The 20,432-nt window shown below is 52.3% G+C and overlaps 2 protein-coding genes across 2 annotated transcripts; both read left to right on the forward strand.

The window, feature by feature from the left end:
- The first annotated feature begins 1,850 nt into the window (after positions 1-1,850).
- LOC309888640 (HCLS1-associated protein X-1-like) lies at positions 1,851-4,229 on the forward strand. Its single transcript, XM_082781075.1, has 8 exons — positions 1,851-1,942; positions 2,063-2,268; positions 2,341-2,456; positions 2,564-2,609; positions 2,695-2,810; positions 3,627-3,777; positions 3,861-4,005; positions 4,099-4,229. Exons 1-7 carry the CDS (start codon positions 1,890-1,892, stop codon positions 3,977-3,979), a joined length of 807 nt encoding a protein of 268 aa, XP_082637201.1. The 5' UTR covers positions 1,851-1,889; the 3' UTR covers positions 3,980-4,005; positions 4,099-4,229.
- Positions 4,230-9,757: 5,528 nt separating this feature from the next.
- HORMAD1 (HORMA domain containing 1) lies at positions 9,758-19,598 on the forward strand. Its single transcript, XM_082781028.1, has 14 exons — positions 9,758-9,997; positions 10,334-10,478; positions 10,820-10,883; positions 12,540-12,576; positions 12,834-12,854; positions 12,953-12,979; positions 13,450-13,517; positions 14,725-14,876; positions 15,193-15,446; positions 16,470-16,564; positions 16,848-16,861; positions 17,512-17,588; positions 17,985-18,068; positions 18,625-19,598. Exons 1-14 carry the CDS (start codon positions 9,965-9,967, stop codon positions 18,694-18,696), a joined length of 1,143 nt encoding a protein of 380 aa, XP_082637154.1. The 5' UTR covers positions 9,758-9,964; the 3' UTR covers positions 18,697-19,598.
- Positions 19,599-20,432: the final 834 nt, after the last annotated feature.

Raw genomic sequence — 20,432 nt, forward strand, 5'->3', positions numbered from 1 at the left:
CGAAATTTCCTTGAAGTGGTATATTCTTTATTGCAGCGCTGGATGCACGGGGGATCTCTCCACCTATCGTGCATACCCAAAGTGGAAAGCAGTCTTGAATTTATACAATCAATCTGTCAATATTCTACAAGCGCCTGTACATATTCAACACCTATCCCCGCCTTCCCTCGCTTCTCATGCTAATTAGCCTTTTGGCACCTTACACCTGCGTAAAGCCTCCCAAGAATTGTGGGCAGGGGTCTTTGGGACGTGGACAGTGGTCTTTGGGAGGAAGACCCTGAGTCTTCCTCACAGTGTACTTTTCACCTTTGGTCAGGAATCTGCTGAGTTGGCAGGTTTCTTAATTGCAAGAGCAATTAAGAATTTGTTGTATCTTTATAATGAATTCCAATGTCCAGTTTCGAGATACATAGTCCTTACATTTGTTTCTCTGTCCGTCTGCCGCTTCCTTATCATGAGTTCCAGTGTCTTGTTTCGTTGTCTGGGGATTGTCCTTACCTCCCCAATGCCTCCCCAATGCCTCCTTAATCACCATGGAGGTGCTGGGACCGGTTCTTTCAGCTGCTGGGCCCCGGGGGGCTTCCCCGTGGCCACCTCACGCCATGGGTCGGGCGGGAGCTGCAGGGCTGGGCTTCCCCGGACAGCCTCTGAGTCCCCCCCTCGGTGTCGCCTAGCACGCCCTGGATGCCTCCCAGGGCGCCCTCCAAGCCGTTCAGGCAAAACAAGGAATAAATAATAATAATAAATAAACGTTCTAAATAAATAATAGGAGTAAATCATAAATTCTCTGCCTAGAGTCTGGTGTCCAGCAGAATCATGGGGCCCTCAAGTGTGCTCTCGTGCACACCAGGAGCCTCCTGTGGTACTCCAGATCCTCTGTGGGTCTACCAAGGACAACAAATGTCCTCTGGAAAGGCTTCCAGTGACCCCAATTTTCTCTAGGACACCGTATAAGCCTCCTGGGGCACCCTGCGGTGCTCTGAGAGCCTCCTCTTGAACCCTAGAGGCAAAACAAGGACACTTCCTGGGATCTAGAGGCCTCTGGAGGACACACGGGGCTCTCCAGTGCACCCTTGTGCAACCCTGTTGACCAGAGCCACCCAGAGCCCTCTAGCTCCCCCTGAAAGCCTCCCAGTAACCCCAAAACTAACCCTAATTATGACCCTAGAAGTCACACCCCTTTCTCCCATCAAAAAGTGCCCCCAACGGAAGGCTTTGGGTACACCTGAACTCCCCAGGGGAGCCTTTACGCAGCCCCACATGCAACTCGACCCTCTGTGTTCGCTCTTTCCGAACAACCCTAAATGTATCCCTACCCGGAATCAGCTGCAGCTGGTGGTGTTATTGGGGTTACTGGTGTGTTACTGGGGCTGCTGGTGTTATTGGGGTTACTGGGGCTGCAGCTGGTGGTGTTATTTGGATTACTGGTGTGTTACTGGGGCTGCTGGTGTTATTGGGGTTACTGGGGCTGCTCTTGGTGGTGGTACTGGGGTTACTGATGTTACTGGGACCACTGGTGTTCATGAGGTGGCTGCTGCGTTACCGCTGTTACTGGTGTGACTGGGGCTGCTGGCGTTACTGCTGTGGTGCTACTGGGGCTGCTGGTGCTACTGGGATTGCCGGTGTTACTGGTGCTACTGGGACTGCTGCTGTTACTGGCGTATTACTGGTGTGTTACTGGTGTATTACTGGTGAGTTACTGGTGTGTTACTGGGGCTGCGCCCCCCGACAGGCCCCAGGCCCCCTCCGCTCCCGTCCCCTCCCCACAAGCGCCGTGGCGGGGGGGGGGGGGCGGCGGGGAGGCCCCGGGCCCTGTCCCAGCCCCGTTCCCGGTCCCGAGGCCGGCCCCGGGGGCGCTTTGCGGCGGCGGCGCTTTACGGCGGGGCCCGATGAGCTTTTACGACGCCTTCCGCGGCTTCTTCGGGCTCCCGGGGGGCCGCAGGTACCGGAGCCGGGCCCGGGACCCCCTCCCGGAGCCCCCTCCGGGCCTCCCCTACACCCCCCCGGCCCCTTCTGCGGGCCCCCCGTTCCCCTTCCCGGTCTCAGCGCCCCCCCCCCGCAGGCCCCGGGAGCCGCTGTTCGGCGGAGCGCCGCGGGACGAGGACGAGGACGAGGCCGCCGAGGGCCCCCCCCGGCCGCCGCCGCCGCCCCCCGATGTCTTCGGCTTCGGTTTCGGCCCCGGGGGGGCCCTCGAGGAGCTGTTCCGGGACGCGGCCGAGCTCCTGGGCGCCTTCGGGGGGGCTTGGGCCGGGCCCCCCCAGGCCATAGGTGGGAACGGGACCGCAGGGGGGGCCCCGAGGCCCGGCCTCACCCCCCCTCACCCTCGGTTGTGCCCCGCAGAGCCCCCCCTGCCCGGCCCCGGTCCCGGGCGGCCGCTGCGGGACTCGATGCTGAAGCACCCGGACGGCCCCGAGGGCTCCCGAGACCCGGCCCGGCCTTGGAGCCTCCTCCCTGAGGTACGTGGGGGGGGGCCCTGCCCTGCCAGGGGGGGCCCTCGGGTAGCGGAGCCCCCCCCGGTCCCGGCACCGGGCTCCGGTGACCGGTGCCTGGCTTTGCCTTGCAGCTGGAGGACGCTCGCCCGGCCCCCCCGGAGCGCAGGGAGGACCGAGGTGGGTGCGGGGGGCGCCTCTTGTATGGGGGGGGGTCGGGGTTCGTTGCCCCTTTCCCGCGCTCACCGTGCGGCCCCCCCCGCAGATCTGGACTCGCAGGTGTCCTCGGAGGGGCTGGGCACCATCCTGCGGCCCCACGAGCCCCAGCCCCGCTCCTACTTCCAGAGCGTCTCCGTCACCAAAGTGACACTGCCTGACGGGGTGAGTGGGGGTGCCCCGTGACACCTTATGGGTGCCCCTTGACCTGTGGGGGTGCCCTGAAACCCCATGCAGGTGCCCTGTGCCATGGTGTGGGTACCCCATGACACTGGGTGCCCTGTGCCATGGTGTGGGTGCCCCGTGCCACCTTATGGGTTCCCAATGCCATGGCATGGGTGCCCCTTGACCCTATGTGGGTGCCCTGTGCCACCTTGTGGGTGCCCCTTGACCCTGCGTGGGTGCCCCTTGCCATGGTGTGGGTGCCCCGAAACCCCGTGCAGGTGCCCTGTGCCATGGTGTGGGTGCCCGGTGCCATTGTGTGGATGCCCTATGACACCTTATGGGTGCCCCATGCCATGGTGTGGGCGCCCCGTGACCCCTCGTGGGTGCCCCTTGACCCCGTGTAGGTGCCCCATGCTATGGTGTGGGTGCCCCATGATACCTTATGGGTGCCCCATGCTATGGTGTGGGTGCCCCGTGACACCTTGTGGGCACTCTGTGACCCCTTGTGGGTGCCCTGTGCCATGGCATGGGTGCCCCATGACACCTTGTGGGTACCCTGTGCCATGGTGTGGGTGCCCCTTGACCCCTTGTGGGTGCCCTCTGCTATGGTGTGGGTGCCCCTTGACCCCTCTTGGGTGCCCTGTGCCATGGTGTGGGTGCCCCTTGACCCCTTGTGGGTACCCCTTGACCCCGTGTGGGTGCCCTGTGCCACGGCATGGGTGCCCCTTGACCCCTTGTGGGTGCCCCATGCCATGGTGTGGGCACCCTGTGACACCTTGTGGGTGCCCCGTGCCACTTTGTGTGTGCCCCGTGCAGGCGGTGGAGGAGCGCCGCACGGTGCAGGACAGCCACGGCCGCCGCGAGACGACCGTCACCCTGCGGAGGGGCGCCCAGGCCTTCGTCAGCACCACCACGGAGGACGGGCAGGGCAAGGAGCACCGCGAGGAGCTGCTCGGCGTGGACGACCGTGAGTGGGGCGCCGGGGAGGGGGACAGGAGGGGTGAGGGGAAGGGGACAGCGCCCTGCGAGCGAGCCCCCCCTGCCCTCCAGGGGAGCTGGCGCAGTTCGCAGGCACGTGGCCGCCGCACGACGAGCTCCGTGCGCCCACCCTGAGCGACCCCTCGGCCGTGCTGGGCAGCTTTTTCCGTCGCTGGTTCTCTGGCTGGTAGCCCTGACCTCCTGCTGGCCACCCCCGGTACGTGAGAGGGGTGTGGGGGGCACACGGGGGGGCTTTCTGGCTCTGCCCGGGGTGGGTGCAGCCCCTTCTCACCGCCCGTTTTCCTCGCAGGTGGGCCAGGTCCTGCGGGGACGCGGTGGCTGTGCTGGGGGCTGCCCCCCCCCGCCTCCTTCTGGGGCACCGCCGCGTTTTGGGGGCAAACATGTAGATGTGTACAGAGTAATAAAATCTATTTATGCTAACAGTGGTGTGCGAGGCTCCTTCGGGCACAGGACCCCCCCAGATTTGGAGGTGGGGGTCTCGCGGCAGCTCCGGGGGCTGTCCTGTGGGTGCAGACAGCCCCGTGCCCGCCTCCCCCCCTCCTGCCTGGGAATCGCCAGCACTGGGAGTGCTGGGAGGCACCTACAGGGCACTGGAGAACAGCAGGGGGGGACTGGGAGGCCTGCAGGGGACTGCAGAGAGCACCGGGGAGTCCAGCAAGGTCTTTATGGTGTGCTAGAGCCCTTCGAGGCCTCCAGAAGGTCCTAGGAAGCACTGCAGGGCCCCAGGATGCTTGAAGGCAGCACTGGGAGGGCTCTGCGGCATCCTGGAGGACACTGGAGGTCACTGGGAGGGTTTCGGGTGGTCCTTGTAGACACGCGAGGACTCTGGAGTGGGTTATCGATTCCCAGAAGGGCCGTGGTGCTGCCTGGAGGGACTCCAGGGCACCCACGAGGTCACTGGGGAGCGTTCCCATGGCTCCAGCTGCTTTTGGAACAAAATGTGGGCCCCTGGGAGGCCCCTGGAGCACACTGGAGAGCTCTGTGACACCTCCAGAAGGCAGTAAATTAAAGGAAGTGTCCCCAGGAGGCCTCTAGGGTGCAAGAATTGTGCCCTGCGTTACACCTTGGCTTTTAGGATCCTTACCCAATAGAACTGGGCTGTGGGGAGATCTGCTAACCCTGCAGGAAGGGCTGAAAGCTGCAAGATGGTTAAAAGGAGGAGTTCGTGGCACGGAAGAAGCAAAAAAAAAAAAAAAAAAAAGCCTGCAGGACCAACTCTGGGCATTCACATGGTCGGTGGTGGCACCTTTAATGAAGAAAGGGGCATGAGGGTGCAAGAGGCTGCGGGGTAGGAGACCCCGGTGCTTACACGGTGCTCACACGGTGTTGTTGGTGCCAAGCCCCTCATCTCGCCGCCGTCCTCGCCGGGTGGAGGTGCCCAGCTGCACAGGGAAAGCAGAGGAGCCACCTGGCTGCTGCTCTGCACCGCAAGGAGCAGCTCTGGTGGCGCTGGGAGGCCCCGAGCGCCCACGGGGACGCCAAGCACGGGCAGCAAAGGGGGACCCGGCCCCGGGATTCAGAGGAAAGCTGCTCAGCCCCTGTGAGAGCGTGTGGCTGTACCTGAGCTTTCCAGTGCCCGGTCAGGCAGCTGAGCATCGTCTTCCAAAGCCGTCTCAGACGCTGCCCGTTTCAGCTTCTGAACCTCCTGGGAAAGACAGAAGCGGTCACAGGAGGGAACCGCAGCAGCAGCAGCAGCTCAGTTTCTCCAGGGGAGCTCAAGGCAAGCGATGCCTGGAGGGAGGCGAGGCTCTCTCTGCTCTCTGGCAGGAGCAGGAAGGGCTGAGGAGCATTATTTGTGTCTGCAGCCACAGCGCAGACGTGGGCCAGGCCCCACAGCCTTGCCTCCACCCTCTACGCTTGCAGCTCCAGCCTCCAGGGGTTGTGCTCATCCCGGCCTCGTTTCACAAAGTGCAGGATCACCTCCTTCACGCTGCTGAGCTCTGCCCTCAGCGAAGCCAGCTGCCCCAGCAGGAGCTGGATCCTCTTGGCTTGGACCTCCACAGAATCCAGAGAGTTCCTGCGGCCAACAGGAAAGCAGTAGATCCCGTCAGAGCACAGCCTGTCCCCTCCTGAGAGCTTCCAAGCCCAGCGAGGAGGCTGTGCTTGGCTCTCCTTTCTTTTTCCTTCGCGTGGGTGCTTCCCTTCATCACTGGGTTTAGCAAAAGGCGAAGACCCAAAGACCTACACGAGCCCAGGACGCTACGAAAATGAGTGCAAGTAGCCAGAGGTCAGCACATGCTACTGCCCAAAACCAAGCCCGGCTCAGGAAACATCTCTTACCGCAGAGACTCCGTTTCTGCCAGCAGCCTCTGGAAAGGAAAAGCTCTCCCTTAGAGAATTGAAGCTGCTGGGGCTCCCCATGGGCTTCCCCGAGGAGACACAGCAAAGCTGCCGCTTCCTCGGGTCTCTCCAGAGGGGACCAGAGCAGAAAACGATGCCCCCAGCTCCCAGCAGCAGCACTCCCAGAGGAGCTGCCTGCCCCGCAGCAATCGCTCACCTGGGCCGCTTTCCTCGCCCCCGTTTTCCAGCCCAGCCGTGAGGTCCTGCAGCAAACTGCGCCGGCTGCTGCAACGCACATCACCGGGACACGGTTACTCTGCCCGTGGTCACCGCGTCTCCTCCTGCTGCTGGGTGGCAGCGGGTGAAAGGAGGACGCGGGGAACATGGGCACGGCCAGGTATTTCCTCGTGAAAACTCACCAAGGATCACTGAGACCACGAGGAGGATTTTCAAGAGCTCCTTCTTGCGCAGGGTCATCTTTTTCCTAAGAAGGAGGGAGTTTTGGTGGTGTTAATATTCCAAGCTTTGGGCAACCCCCGCTGTGGGTGGATTTGCAGTCGCAGTCTGGAAAGAAGCCGTTTTGGAAGCCTGCTGTGGAGAGCAAGCTGAGGGGGCAGCCCTCAGGAGAAACTCTCCTTCTGTCCACACTGCCCAGCGCCGCAGGCAGATCTTCCCCGAAGGAAGGGCTCCAGGAGCACCTTCAGAAAGGGCACGGGAATAACCCAGGGAAATAAACGCAGCTAAGGGATGGAAACAGCAGTGCCAGAGCTTTGGCTAGTGGTAGCCACAGTGTGCTGGCCGGGCAGTACTCCCTGCCCTCCCCTGCTCACACTCCGGCCCGCAGCCGTCCCATTTCTCCCCTAATCCACAACAGTACCGTGTTGTACGTACGCAGCGAGGATGCAAGCGCTGAGGAGGGTCTGCAGCACGAGGACCCTTGCCAGATGGCGAGCAGTGCCGACGACCGTCCCTGGGCAAAGAAATGAGCACAAAGTCAGCTCTCGGTGTTGAGCTCTCCTGCCCTGGATCCCCACCAGAGGCGTGCCCCGGAGGACAGCAGCCTGTGGTGCTTCTGCCACGGGGGAAATGTTGCTGGAGCGATTTCCTTGGGCACAGAGGAGCTCCGTGGGGTCACCCCAGGGGATTTCAAGCAGCAGCGCCCAGCTTACCTGCAGCTTCCGTGGCTGTGTCATGCTGCCTTGCAGGCTCTTGACTGGCAGAGCCAGGAATGAGCTCCAACGAGTGCCTCACCTCCTGCAGCCCGACCTGCACATGGAGACACCTGCGGGAGGAAAAATCTGAAGCCTGTCTGTCCGCAGGAGCCACAGCAGGCAGGAGCAGCCTCACCAGAGCCCCTAGCCCGAGGACAGGGCTTGGGAAGGCTCCCAGGGGCCTCCCAGCTGCAGCAAGGAAGGGCAGCGGGGCTGGGTGATTTTCAGGGGTCTCCACAGGATCCCTGGGCAGGCTCCAGCACCTCACCACCCTCTGGGTGAAGAATTTCTCCCTTACATCTAACCTAGATCTACTCTCAATATCCCCATGCTGTTCAGGGAGCAGGGACAGTCCCCTACCATGGCCACTGTGTCCCAGGATGCTGGCGGGGTCTCTGCCTGTACGGCCACCACGCTCAGCCAGGCAGGGCCTCCCCGTACAGCAAAACCTGGGGCTTGGCCTTCCTAAGGAACAAAACCTGGGGCTTGGCCCCAACCTGTGGGGCAAAACTTGGGGCTTGGCCCCCCTGTGGGGCAAAACTTGGGGCTACTGCCTCCCCGTAAAGCCTCAGCACCCCGTACCCGGGGCTCGGCCCCGCTGCCTCCCCTGTGGGCTTGCTGGCGGCCTCGCTCTGCGAGGGGCCCGGCGGTGCCCCCGGGCGCCTCTTTCGGGGAGCCTTCCTCGCCATCTCCAGGGCACTGCAGACCTCAGGCTCACCCCAGGGGTGAGCACAGACGCCTCTGAGGTCACAGAGGTGCCCCCTGAGGTGGCAGCTGTGGCATCACCCCGGGGTCTTTTCCCCTAGGTTCTTCGGAGGTTCTTCCTCTGTCAGACCAAGCCCGAACGCAAAGGCTTGCCATGGTGCCCGTGTCGTTTTTACGTGCAGGTTTCACATCTTGGGGAGAAGAGGCATTTTGTTTTATTGCACCATTTTGCAGACTAAGCATATTTTGCAAGCATGAGACAGAACGGGGCACAGACACCAAAGCACTTGATGCTTATTTCTTTTACTTTCTAACAGGGTTTCTCTGCGCTTTTCACTTGTTTGATTTTTAAACTGTCATAGGTATACAGCCTCAGGTCTGGAAAACCACTTCCAAGCTGCCACTTCTCTACCTTCTGCTAGGGACAAGCCACGGGGATGAAGCTTTGCTGCCTTACCGAGCCTGAAGCAAAGTTAATTCTCTTAGAGGTGCCCCCAATCAACACAGAGCCAGGGGGCTGACATCCAAACGATGTGATGAAATGTCAGAGTTGGGATGTCCACCACCAGCTTGATCACAGCACTTGCAGCATCCTCTTTAGCCAAAACAATTCCCAAATTTGATTGAATAAAAAGGCCCAGCCTCACAGCTGACTGTGGTGGGAGCTGCCCTGGATTTCCCATAGTCAAGCACCACTTCCCTCACTACATTTTTCACAGCAAACACCCTCCCATTAATTATAAACCCAACAAGTGCTTTTAATTCTGGCTTTGGCCATTGTACTGGCAGCAACAGAGCACTGGTTGTGCAAGGCAATCCCAGCAGCTGAACAGGGATTAAAATTCTTTGTAAATACATTTATTTTTTACACTGAAAACCCTGGAACTGGGGGCAGGTAGGGGGAGACTCTGAGCAGAACTGGGAGCTCTGAAGAAGCCTGGGAATGGAGTGTACTGGGAGTGTACTGGGAGTGTACTGGGAGTGTACTGGGAGCTTTGCGCACGGCCCCTCTGCCGCCTGAGGGCTGGAGGAGGCGGGGCTGCGCACGGCCCGCGGCGCCGCGTGCAGAGCTCGTAGCCCCGCCCCGTTTTGCGCACGGCCCTCGCGGGCTATAAAAGCGGAGGGGAGCGGGCGGGCCGGGCCAGTTGCGTTCTGAGGAGCGAAGGGGGAGGGTCTGTGTCAGGCCCTTGTGCTTATTGTGGGGTGGCTTTTTCAGCCTCGTGTGGTGTTTTCTGGAGGTGTATTTTCAATCTGGTGTATTTTCCGGACTACAAAGGGAAGGGGTTACTGTCCTTCATCATAGGTGCATCTCACTTTGAGAGACAGGGCTGTGGAAGGCTTGCTTGGGGTGTTCGTACCACATGCTTAAACCACTGAATGTCAGGGGTTGTCAAAAAGTGGTTAAACAGGCAAAAAAAGGAGCCGTGGAAGGTTCTGTTTCTGTGTGTTTTCATTTGAGTGGTGAAGGAAAACAACCGAAATCTGGAGGTGGTGGCCAAAACCAGAATGGTTTGGCTTTGGCTGGTGTTAACATGTAGCATCTATTTCAAAGGCTCCTATATCATGCCAATAGGCCCCAAATACTGTAATTATGTATGGGGAGCTGGGGAGGGGGGCTTTGTGTTGACACACACAGGGGAGGTGGTGGTTGGGGTGGGTTTTGCCCGTGCACATGCGTCCCTGATCTTATTTAGCTCATGCAACTTTTCCCTTTGTTGTTAGAAGTGAAAAATCCTGGGCCTAATACAGCCAATTACTAAATAAGACCTCGTGTGCTGTTCCATTTAAATGAGTTTGCCAGCTGATGGAGGTAAATTGCCCAGGAAACATCTGTAGGTTCAGCTACTGGGCTGATAAAACCAAATAGCTGCAGCGTGAGCTGAACGCGCTCCTGAGCAGTGGTTGTACGTGCATTAATGCAGATGTTTTCTTAACAGCCAGAAGAGTAAAATCAGCAAAATGGCAACTGCTCAGAAGCAGAAGAACTGTACGGTATGACTTTGTCATGTTTCAGCACAATGTGCTATTCGAATAAAGAAAAACAGTGAATCGTAGCTGAAGTAATGCACCCAGGTGCTTTGTAAGATTTCTGGGTTGGAAAATTATGGATTAATTCAATACTCACACATAAAGGTGCTCAAAATAGGTTTAAAAGTCTGAACTTTGCGGTCATACACTTGGTAGAAATTGTCAATGTCCTAAAAACGTAGGAACACCAAGTGTGAAGAAAATGCTTAGTTTTATAAACGTTTGTCAATTAAAATGTTAGGCAGCGGAACAGACCGCAGGCTGCACATTTGATGTTGAAAGCTATTTTTCCTCTTACAGAGTGCGGTTGTGTTTCCCAATAAAATAACCACAGAGCAGCAATCTCTGACGCTGGTGAAGAGGCTCTTGGCGGTGGCAGTGTCCTGCATCACGTACCTGAGGGGGATCTTCCCTGAAAGTGCCTATGGGACAAGATACCTGGATGGTAACAGGCTCTTTGCATGATGCAGTGGCACAGGGTGGTTGTTAAGTTGGCGTTTTTAAATAAATTAAAGTTCATTTAATTAAAGGCAATAGCTATTTCTTATGAATGTCATAAAACTTTGCTAATATTACGGAGTTTTATTAAAGATAGGGGTGATGCTGATGCAGGAATTAGAATATTTAGAGCAATGTAAGTGATAGTCTACTTTTAACATACAATTCTGGGGAATGAACTTCACTTTTAGTGTCATAATTTTGTCATATAATATAAATATTATATTAAAAAAATATTTAACATATAAAAAAAAATATTTAACATACTTTTTTTGTTGTTGTTTTGAGATCTGTGCGTCAAAATCCTGAGGGAAGACAAGAACTGTCCTGGCTCTACTCAGCTGGTGAAATGGTATGTTAACTAGAACACTTGCATGGTGTGTGAGCTCAAAAGATGCCTTCCTTGCTTGCAACTCTAAAGAAAACTTCACTTTCTACAAATAAACAACTGCACGGGCAGTGTTTTTAGTAACAGTTTTTTACTCAGAAAATAAAACCGCACGCATTTTGGTAAAGCTGTCGTTGATTTCTTCAGTTCCTGTTCTAGGAAGCTTACAACCCAGTGTTTCATAGGGCTCAGTCACTGTTTAGACTGAGTGTGCTTTATGTTTGGTTTCCATGGGTGCAGGAGAATGCTCACGATGCAGATGAATGCAAAAAACATAACCAGCGATTCCTCTCTGGCTGGGTAGGGGGTGCAGTGTTCCCACAAAAACTGAGCCTGTTGCTGTTCTGCATCTTGTATTTGAAGGTCTGGAGCTAACTTTGTGTAAGAAAGTGGTACCGTGGGCCTTCCTATTCCAAACCAGAGTTGTCTCTGCAGGTGGTAGCCCTCTTGCACGTTCACCCAGTCGAGTGCCTCAGTTGGGACTCGAGGTATTTATCATTTTCCTTTCTGTTCGCAACAAGGTTGGTTCCTGGCTGCCCTCCTTGTTGTTTAGAAAGGTGTGTATGAGGCAAAGGGCACCTGGGGTGTTTCTTGTCTGCCTGGGGAAATGGATTCCTTCCTAGCTGTACTGGAGAATGGGCTTAAATACCTCCAACTTCCTCACTGCTCAAATGCCCTCTGGTTACTGAGGTGTTGCCTGCAGTTGTTTCACTACTGGGTGCCTCCAGGTGTGGCTTTGATTTCCTTCCAGAAGTGTTTGGGTGACTCCCGAGGTCCTCTCGGTTCTGCAGGGTAGAGGAAAGGGTGCAGCAATTTCATGCACGGGATTTAACCCCACTGCAGGCCGCGTCGAACCCTTTAGGAAACAAACTGGAGTCACTGCCCGTGCACTGAACGTGTTGTGGTCGAGCTCAAGCTGCACCAGGGCTTTGAGAGGACACATTCCTGATTTTAGGACCTCTCTAAAAGCTGCCTTTGTTGTTTTCACGCTTACACCAGAATGAGAGGGCGAGCATTTAGAAACAAAGCAGTTCAGCAGCTGGGGCTTCGAGGCAGTCGCTGCGAGGTGCTGGAGATGCTGAGCTGTGATTTTGGGGGTGTGACTGGGTCACTCAGATGGGAACCAAGCATTAGCATGCAAGGGCAGTGGCACAGCAGCCTGAGGATGCTGGCAAGGGCTTGTGCAAGCCCTTCGTCGCTTACAGGTGAGCAGAGTTTTGTAACTCAGCATTGTGGACGTGCCAAAAGTAACGCCTGCTCGTTGACCACAGTCAAAAGAACTGCAGGGGAAATTACAGTAAGTTTTGGGGTCCTGTTTGCATGTTATAGGAAAACAAAATTCCAGCAGCTAAATAATAACACCTTTGTGCTTCAGAGATGTTCAGTTGAAGCATTCATACGCTGATTTGTGAATCCATATATATAATTTGACACTGATAAGCATCCAATGGCCTTGTTTGATTTCCTTATAGATCATATTTTTACTTGGTACGTAAAAAAAATTGTTATTACTAATAAAAAAGACATGATGGAATAAGCATTATTTTTGCTACAGCAGTAGTAAGACTGTGGGAGTGTTTTAATCAGGACTAGATGGACAATCTTATTTGATTTTTGCAGGATGTTAGGATGCTATGATGCCTTGCAGAAGAAATATGTAAGTCTTCTAGTATCTTTTTTTTTTTTTTTTTTTTTTTTTTTTTAAGTGTATGGGAATGTTCATTTATAGAATTCCACTGCCTGCCACTGTAGTTCTAGGACTTTCTGGTTACAGGGTAGCTCAGATTCCTTCAAATAGGCCTCCAGTGGTCATAATTGGTTTTGAGAGCTAAAGAAAACATGCTTGGTAAGCAGAAAAAGACTGTAGAGTATATCTAATTATTTTTTTTTTTGCTTTAATTATGTTTCCAACAGCTAAGAATGATTGTCCTAGCGGTAAGTACATCAAAAGTAAGGCACTACTCTAAGGATCCGTGCTTAGAAGTACGTACAGTTCTTAATCTGCTTCCTGTCTTTACTTTTTAAAAATCCAGGTCTATACCCACCCAGAAGATCCTCAGGTAAATCTGGTAGAATAATTTCCTTGATGACTAATGACAGGATAGGCAGAGTGAAGCTTGCCTGTATATAAGCAGTAGGACTGAATTTTCTCCCCAATGCATGTCCTAATTCTGTGTAACAAACCCGTGGCTCTTTGTGGGGAAAATCCATAACTAACCACTGTCCCCTTGTCTGTGAGCTGGGTGAAATAGTTCCATAGCAATTAAAATGTGGATAGAATATTTAATTCTAAAAACTTCTGCTAAAGTTTCTTTTAAAATATTTCATTGTGGTGATTCCAGGGGAGAACTTTAGATTTTTGATTTGATTAATATAGTGTGCATTAAAACTGTTGAAGTATTCCTATGCTGTATTTCAGGCTGGGAGTTAGGAGCTATCATCATTTTGTTTAAATACCAAGTTATCAAATGCCTGAGTAGAAGCAGTAGCTGTTTGCTTGACAACTTTAATAATTGCTGTTTGTTTGCAGACAATTACTGAATGTTATCACTTCAAATTCAAGTACACCCACAACGGGCCACTCCTGAATTTCAGCAGGTACTGTCCCCGTGACTGCTCTGCTCTGTGGTTTTAAAGCTCATTGCATGCACCAACCCAAACGTAAGAGCTTCAGATTTTCTGGTTGGCTTTTGCTCCTCTAAGTCTGGATCTTACCACTGATTTTATCAGTGCATCCTTGTTAGTTAGGCTGTTTTTTAAAATACAGTGAATTGTTTTAGTGTGTCGTGAGGATATTTGTGAAATATGCAGTCAAAAAAATGTTCCTTAGCTACAAGGAAGTAACTTGTTCTAAACAAATACCGAAATGTGACCAGTTCTTTCCTTGCGTAACGTACTCCTTCCAGTTTTTCTCTGACATAAAATGATTTCTAAACTTAAAAAAAAAAAAAAAAAGGAGTGGGCTACAGTGCTGCAATCCTTTGGCCTGAGGTTGGTTACATACCTCTGAAAGTCGCGTGGTGGCAGGAGATGGGAGTCAGCCACTGCAGGCTGGTTTTGTGCACTAGGCTGATTCGAAAACAAGTCCAGCTTCCTTGCCACACTGCGGGGAAAGAGAAATGTCTGCGGGGTTGGGAAACACATCTGAGACTGTTTCAGGTGCCTCCAAAAGGCTGTGTGCCTTGTGAAATAACTCGCGTGCCTTAGGCTGGCTGCTCAAATCCTCTGACACCTCTCTGACCTGGGCTATTTCTGGGAAATGATCGGGCTCTTGTAAAGATGTTAAGAGTTCCAGGGAATGCAGTTGGGAAGGTGATTGTGAGGAGGAGGGAGTGGCAGCAGAGCAAGACCTCTCTGTTTTTAATGACAGTAAGGTAGAATTTGGGGCAGCTGCTTGGAGTTGGGTGTTGCCGAGCCAGATGCCAGGAGTCCCTCAGGCATCTTCCCTTATCAGTAACCTTCCCTGTCAAAATCAGGAGTGTTACTTGCAGCCCCTGAAATACTACGGGTGTGAGAGACCTAGCAGGACTGGGGCTTGCATATGTACCAGCTTCTATTTCACATCTGTTTTTAAGCATTGTGTAACCTAAAATATAGCTGTAGGGCACAACTGCTGCACCCCAACGCTTCCCTGATGTTCGTGGCTCAGAATTTGATCTTACAAGGGACAGCACGCAGCTAGGAGGTGGTAGGAGCTGCAGCCCTTGTGATCTCAGAAATGGGATGTCTGCTTCTCCAACGTGTCTGTATTATAACACTGAAACCATTCTGTATAAAAAAAGCTGAACACTCTGTCCATTTCTAGCAAGAGCAAAGGGAGTGATTCCCCCATCACCTGTGCAGACACCAAGAAGGCAAGCATCCTCCTCATTCGCAAGATTTACGTTCTGATGCAAAACCTAGGTCCGTTACCAAATGATGTCTGCCTGACCATGAAGCTGTTTTATTACGATGAAGGTAGCGTTTTCCTGATTAATTTATCAGCTGTGCTTAGACGTTTGAAAACAAAGAAATATTTTTACCTATAATCTTCGTGGTGGCTGGGACTTGTTAAACTTTCCCGTGTTTAATTGTTTCTTGGGACAGGTTCTAAAATCCAAGGGGCACAGATCTGATCTCTGTACAGACTGTACAGTCTTACAGCTGACTTCATTGGAGCAAGGATTTCAGTGGGGAAAAAAAGAAGAAAAGTCTTTTAGCTGCACGAGCTGAGGTTAATTTGACAAGAGCATGTTTTGTTGCAGTGCAACGCTTCGTGTGTTCTTCCCTACAGTTACACCACCTGATTACCAGCCTCCTGGTTTTAAGGAGGGTGAATGTGAGGGGATGATATTCGAGGGAGAGCCCATGCACCTTAACATGGGTGAAGTGCCAACGCCTTTTCACATGCTGAAAGTCAAAGTGACAACTGACAAGCAGAGGATGGAAAACGCCGATGAGAGCATACTGAAGCCAGGAGATACTGATCAGCCTCTCCAGGTGCTCAGAGTGGACAGAGATGATCCAGAGGAAAACCAGCACATGGATGTAAGAGCTCACGTGCTTTGTGCAGCTTCTTGAGATGTGTTGTGGTTTATGTTCTAGAAAGGGGCTGTTCATCCTGTTGTGCCTGTTAGGATAACATTAGTAAGGGATGTGGTATTTCCAGAGGCACTGAAGTATCACAGCAGGTACTCAGCACGCTTCTAACTGTACTTCTCCAGTTGGCAATCTGTCATTAAAGCAGTGTGGAACAAGTGCATCAGCACGATGCCTGCGCTGCTGGGAGCCCTCCGAGGCAGGAGAGGAGCAGCAAGGGAGGAAGCAGCGGTGTGCTGTGTACATTTGGCTGCTTGCTCAGCTCCAGCCACCCTGAAACCTCCCTGTGGCTGTCTCGTGCCCTTCCTGAGCAAACCCCTGCGTCCAGGCGGTGCTGACCAGGGCTGAATTTGCTCTTGGACAGCAGGGTAAACCCAGCTGGGGATGCTGTTTGGCTCAGTTTGGTTCTGGAGTGGGATTTCTGTCAGGAAAAGCACAGCCAAATCTGAACATGCCGACAGACTCTCACGTCCTGCTGGTGTTGGAGCCTCTGAGATGGGGCTGAGCGTTGGGCAGGCAGCAGGGAACACTTAGGGGCTGTTGGGTGCAGAAATCCTCTGCTGTTCCACACTGGCCATAGGTAAGAAAGAAGCTTCAGGGCTTCTGGCTCATCCTCCTTACCAAGGCCTCCCCAGCAGTTGTTTGGCAGCCCCCTACCTCTGTGCACGGCTCCATCGCTGCTTTACCAGCAACACAAAGGTGCACCGATGGTTTTCTCCTAGCATCTGTTACAGTTTTTCCACAATTGGACACATTTTTCACAATTGAACATGTTTTTCAGTAATTGAATTAAATGTATGCCTGCATTGATAACTAATGTTGAGCTAGTCTGTACGTCCCATATCATATTCTTTTATTTTAAAGCAGTTCGTTTCACCAAGAATCCATCTGGTAAGATCTGTTCCAAAGCTTTTGTGAGTAGAAACTTTTCTTTATGTCTGCTGTAAGTAACAGACCCTTTTCTTTATCTAGGAAGACCCCGTGTTAGATAATAAAGTGGAAGATGGTAACCGCGTGAATACTTTGGAAGCTCAAGGTAAAATTTATCTGTTTTCCAAGTCTCTTCAGTTTGTGCCTCTTTCCTGATGCTACTCAAAGAAATACTCAGTTTTCTGCTGTAGGCTGCCATGTTCAGATTTGTGGTGTTTTCCTCACGCCCATTGCTGTGCCTTTGTTTTAGTCTAGATTTGATCTGTGAAGTACTTACTTGTGTTAAATAGAGACATTACAGTTGTTTTTCAGAAAGGTGCAACTTCTCAAAAACAGCTTAATATCCCCGTGCTGTTGAAAAATAATCATGGAAATGTGTAGGAAAGAGCACACGTAAACCACTTCTCTTGATGTTAGTAGGCTGCAGAACTGCAGTACCCATTAAAAGCTCCGCAGCTTTTATGTGCTTGTAGAATTCACAAGAATTCAAAAAAAATAATGTAAAAGTATGATGAATAGCTTGTCTTACAGGGTTGGTAAAATGCTTTTTTATGGGACCTGCCAGACTGTCAGAAGAATGCGGTTGTCATCCAGAAATAGTTCAGTTAGTCACTTCCCCCTCTGAAGAACCTGTTTGTCACCTCTAACCAGTTTGTGCTTATGTGGGGATCCTAGGAAAAAAACACAGTGGATTAGAAGCAAAAAATAAAATAAAAAAACCTCTCCAGCTCTCAGAGCTCATTCTTTCCTCCTTCTGCCTGGTCTTTGTGACCTGGAGCTGCAGGCAGAGGTCCTCAGCTGTATGTGGCCAGGTTACAAAGCACCAGCCACCTGCTGACAGTGGTTTGGGATGGGTAGAAGCGTGCCAGAAGTGCAAAACCAACCCGTGAGGGTTTATCCTCACAAGTAAGGTGTGATGTAAATGGGCACTGAGAGTCTGGGGATCGAGCCCATCTTTCCAAAGAGCACGTGTGAGTCTGTGTCACATAAAACCGTGCATTTTCCTCGTGTCAAAGTGTTGCAGTGGTAAGAGGCTGTTAGTGCCTGGTTGACTGTGTGCTTTGTTATTTAACAACTTTTACAGAACCGGGTTTCCCTGGTGGAGGAGATGAAGTGACGAAGGCTGGAGAGAACAGGAGTCTGTACGTTTCCAGTCGCCAGGTATGGAAACCACTCTCTGCCAGCTTCAACTCTTACTAGATAGAGCTTTTATGAAGCTTTGAACTCCGTATTTTGAGTTAACTCAAGTGATTAATCAGTAATCTGCTGAAGGTTTATTTAAAACAGTATTTTCAGCAGTAGAGCACGTTACGATTTTAATTCCCAGTGTTTTACAAAAATGGTGAATATTCTACAGCAATCAGAAGGAATAACCAAAGGCTGGTGCTCTGATCAGTTTTCGAACTAAACAGTTGGGCTGACTGAGGCTACAAGAAATGGAAAAGCAATTTCCCATGTTTGTAAATTGCCATAAATGAGCACTCTGCCTAACAGAAACTTCTCTTCTAATTCCAGCAGATGAAAACTTGATTTTTAACATTTATCTTCTCATTTTAGGTTGATCATTTGGCAAGTAAGACATCTGAACTTAATATGTCAGAGAGCAGGACAAGGAGTGGGAAGATATTTCAAACCTACATCGTTAGTATCAGCTTTTCTTCTATTTCTGTTCTTTAAGACTTTTTTTCCTATTGCAAGCAGTGAATAAAACTCCAACCTCTGTTACAGTTCATGCTGAAAAAATGAAACAATGCTAGAATTTAGACGAGACAGGTGCTTTAAACGAGCAGAGGTGCTGCAGAGCTAGAGGCTAAACTCACCTTGTCATACGTGTGCGAGTCAGAAATGCCCAGGTGGAGGTCAGAAGGTGGCACGGTGCTCCAGGAACCGGGCTTGGGGTGCGTTGCCTGAAGCTGCAGCACGTGGGGGCACTGCCCTTGTAGTGTAAATAAATCCCCTGCTCTTTCCCCTGCCGCTGGGGGAGGCTGTGCTGTAAAAACTTCAGTGCCCAGATGTTGCTCTGGGTGTTTAAGAAAAAAAAACACCTCTGAGCAGTGGGGAGCAGCAGGAGCTGGGCGCCCAGCACCTTGCACAGCCAGGTTTGGGGTGGATTTTCTTCTCGTTAGATGTGGTGGCAGCGAGGAGCAGCCCATGCAGCACCACGACCTGTAACCCTGTGCCTGGTTTCTCCCTGCAGGCCGAGCCCTCTTCCAGTCAAGACGTGCTGCCGAAAAGGAGGAAAATCAGTGAGCCGAAGGAGCAGTTTTAGACACCCCTCTCCCGGCTGTTGGCTTCTAGGGTGCTTCTCCACACCACTTCCCTTTGGTTGTTTAATGTGATTGTTAATATTTAAGTGTTCTTTCAGGGACCTTGTTCTATTTGTAGTCAAGATGTTGTGGATTCTAAGGAGAAATCTACCAAGAAGCCACGTGGAGTAAATCAGAAGTTCCTTTCTGTAGGAGGTTGTATCCTCATCAGGAATGACAGAGGCTGGCTACTGACGTAACTCTGGGATAAAAATTGAAAAAATCTGTAACGAAGGTGATTTGGGGGTGGGGGCTCCCTGCTAATAACGTGCTTAAACCCTGCAGTGTGAGATTTCACTGGTAACGTTTTCTGGGCTGTATGTCAAAGCTGAGGAGCTCCTTGGTCAGAATCTGCCCTCCAGGGCCCAAAATCCTCAAGTCTCGGTGTTATTTTTTGGAGCAGGTTTCTTAATTTCTGGAGCAAGTTTAGGAAAGCTGTTAAGCTGTGTTACAATTCTTGGTTTTACTACAAAGCAAGCAGAACTGGAACAGTTACGGATGTTTGATTCATTCTTTCCAGACCAAAGGCACCAGACGAACAATAAGCAAGCATTCTTCATACCTTTAACCACGTATTTCATGCCAAAATACCAGGATTTGTGTACAGGTGTTCATATATATTTACAAAGGGTATGAACCTGGCAGGCACCTGTTCTCAGGGTGTGAGATGAGTTGAAAGAGAAGCCTGAATGTATCAGAAATGATTAATTGCAGGGATTGGAAAAGGTGCTGAGTTGTTCTGCCAAAATAATTGTTCTTTTTTTCCATGTAGTGTAAAAGAATTGGAGGGAAGCTGTTGCACAGCTCCTGTGTTTGAATGTGGATAGCTGAGCATTTCTTGATATATTTGAATTAAAACTGACATCTTTTTATCTTACTTCTCCATTGAAGCAGCATTCAACGTGTGGCTGTGTGTTTCTTCCACGTTCTGATCGGAATGCACTTCGTGGTCTTAAGGAAAGGCACGGAAAGAGCAAATGGGGCAAAACCCTGCGGATGTGGAACTTTCCTTGGCCGGGCAGTGGGGACACAGGCACGGTGCAGCCCCAGGGGGATCTCCAGCTCCTGGCGTGGTGCTGAGAGCCCCTGGTGCTGCCCCATGCCCTACGTGTGACCTGCAGCACGGTGTGGGTCAAGGTGTGGGTCGCAGCCCTGCAGTTCTCTTCAGCGCTGAACCGGATGAGCAGGATTTAATTAGCACCAGCTGGTTTTGTCGGCTTTGCGGTGTGATTTAACAGGATTTCCTCTGCAGCTCTTGACCGCAGACTCAGAAAAAGGGTTGGGTTAGCAGAGACCTCAAAACCCACCTGGTTCCTGCCCCCAGCCCCATCCAGCCTGGCTTTGGGCCCCCCTAAGGGATGGGGCACCCCCAGCTCCTATGGGCAGCCTGCGCCAGGGCCTCGCTGCCCTCCTGGGGAAGGAATTTTTCCTGATACTGACCCAAACCTGCCCTCTTCTGCCTCAAGGCATTACCCCACTCCCCACACTGCACCCCCTGAGTTTCTCCCCAGCTGTCCTGTAGCCCTTTAGGGCCTGGCAGCGTTGGTTCCTGTATCTGCACTCACTGCAGTGTCTGTGCACAGCCTTCCCCTCGCACCAGTGTGCAACGCGTCTTGCACACCTTCCAAGCCTTGTACGTGTCCTGGATGAGCCTTGATGCCTTGTATGCCTTGCAGGCACCTTGCACAAGCAGAATGTC

Source organism: Aythya marila (assembly GCF_965140915.1).
Source record: "Aythya marila genome assembly, chromosome: 29".
Taxonomy (NCBI): Eukaryota; Metazoa; Chordata; class Aves; order Anseriformes; family Anatidae; genus Aythya; species Aythya marila.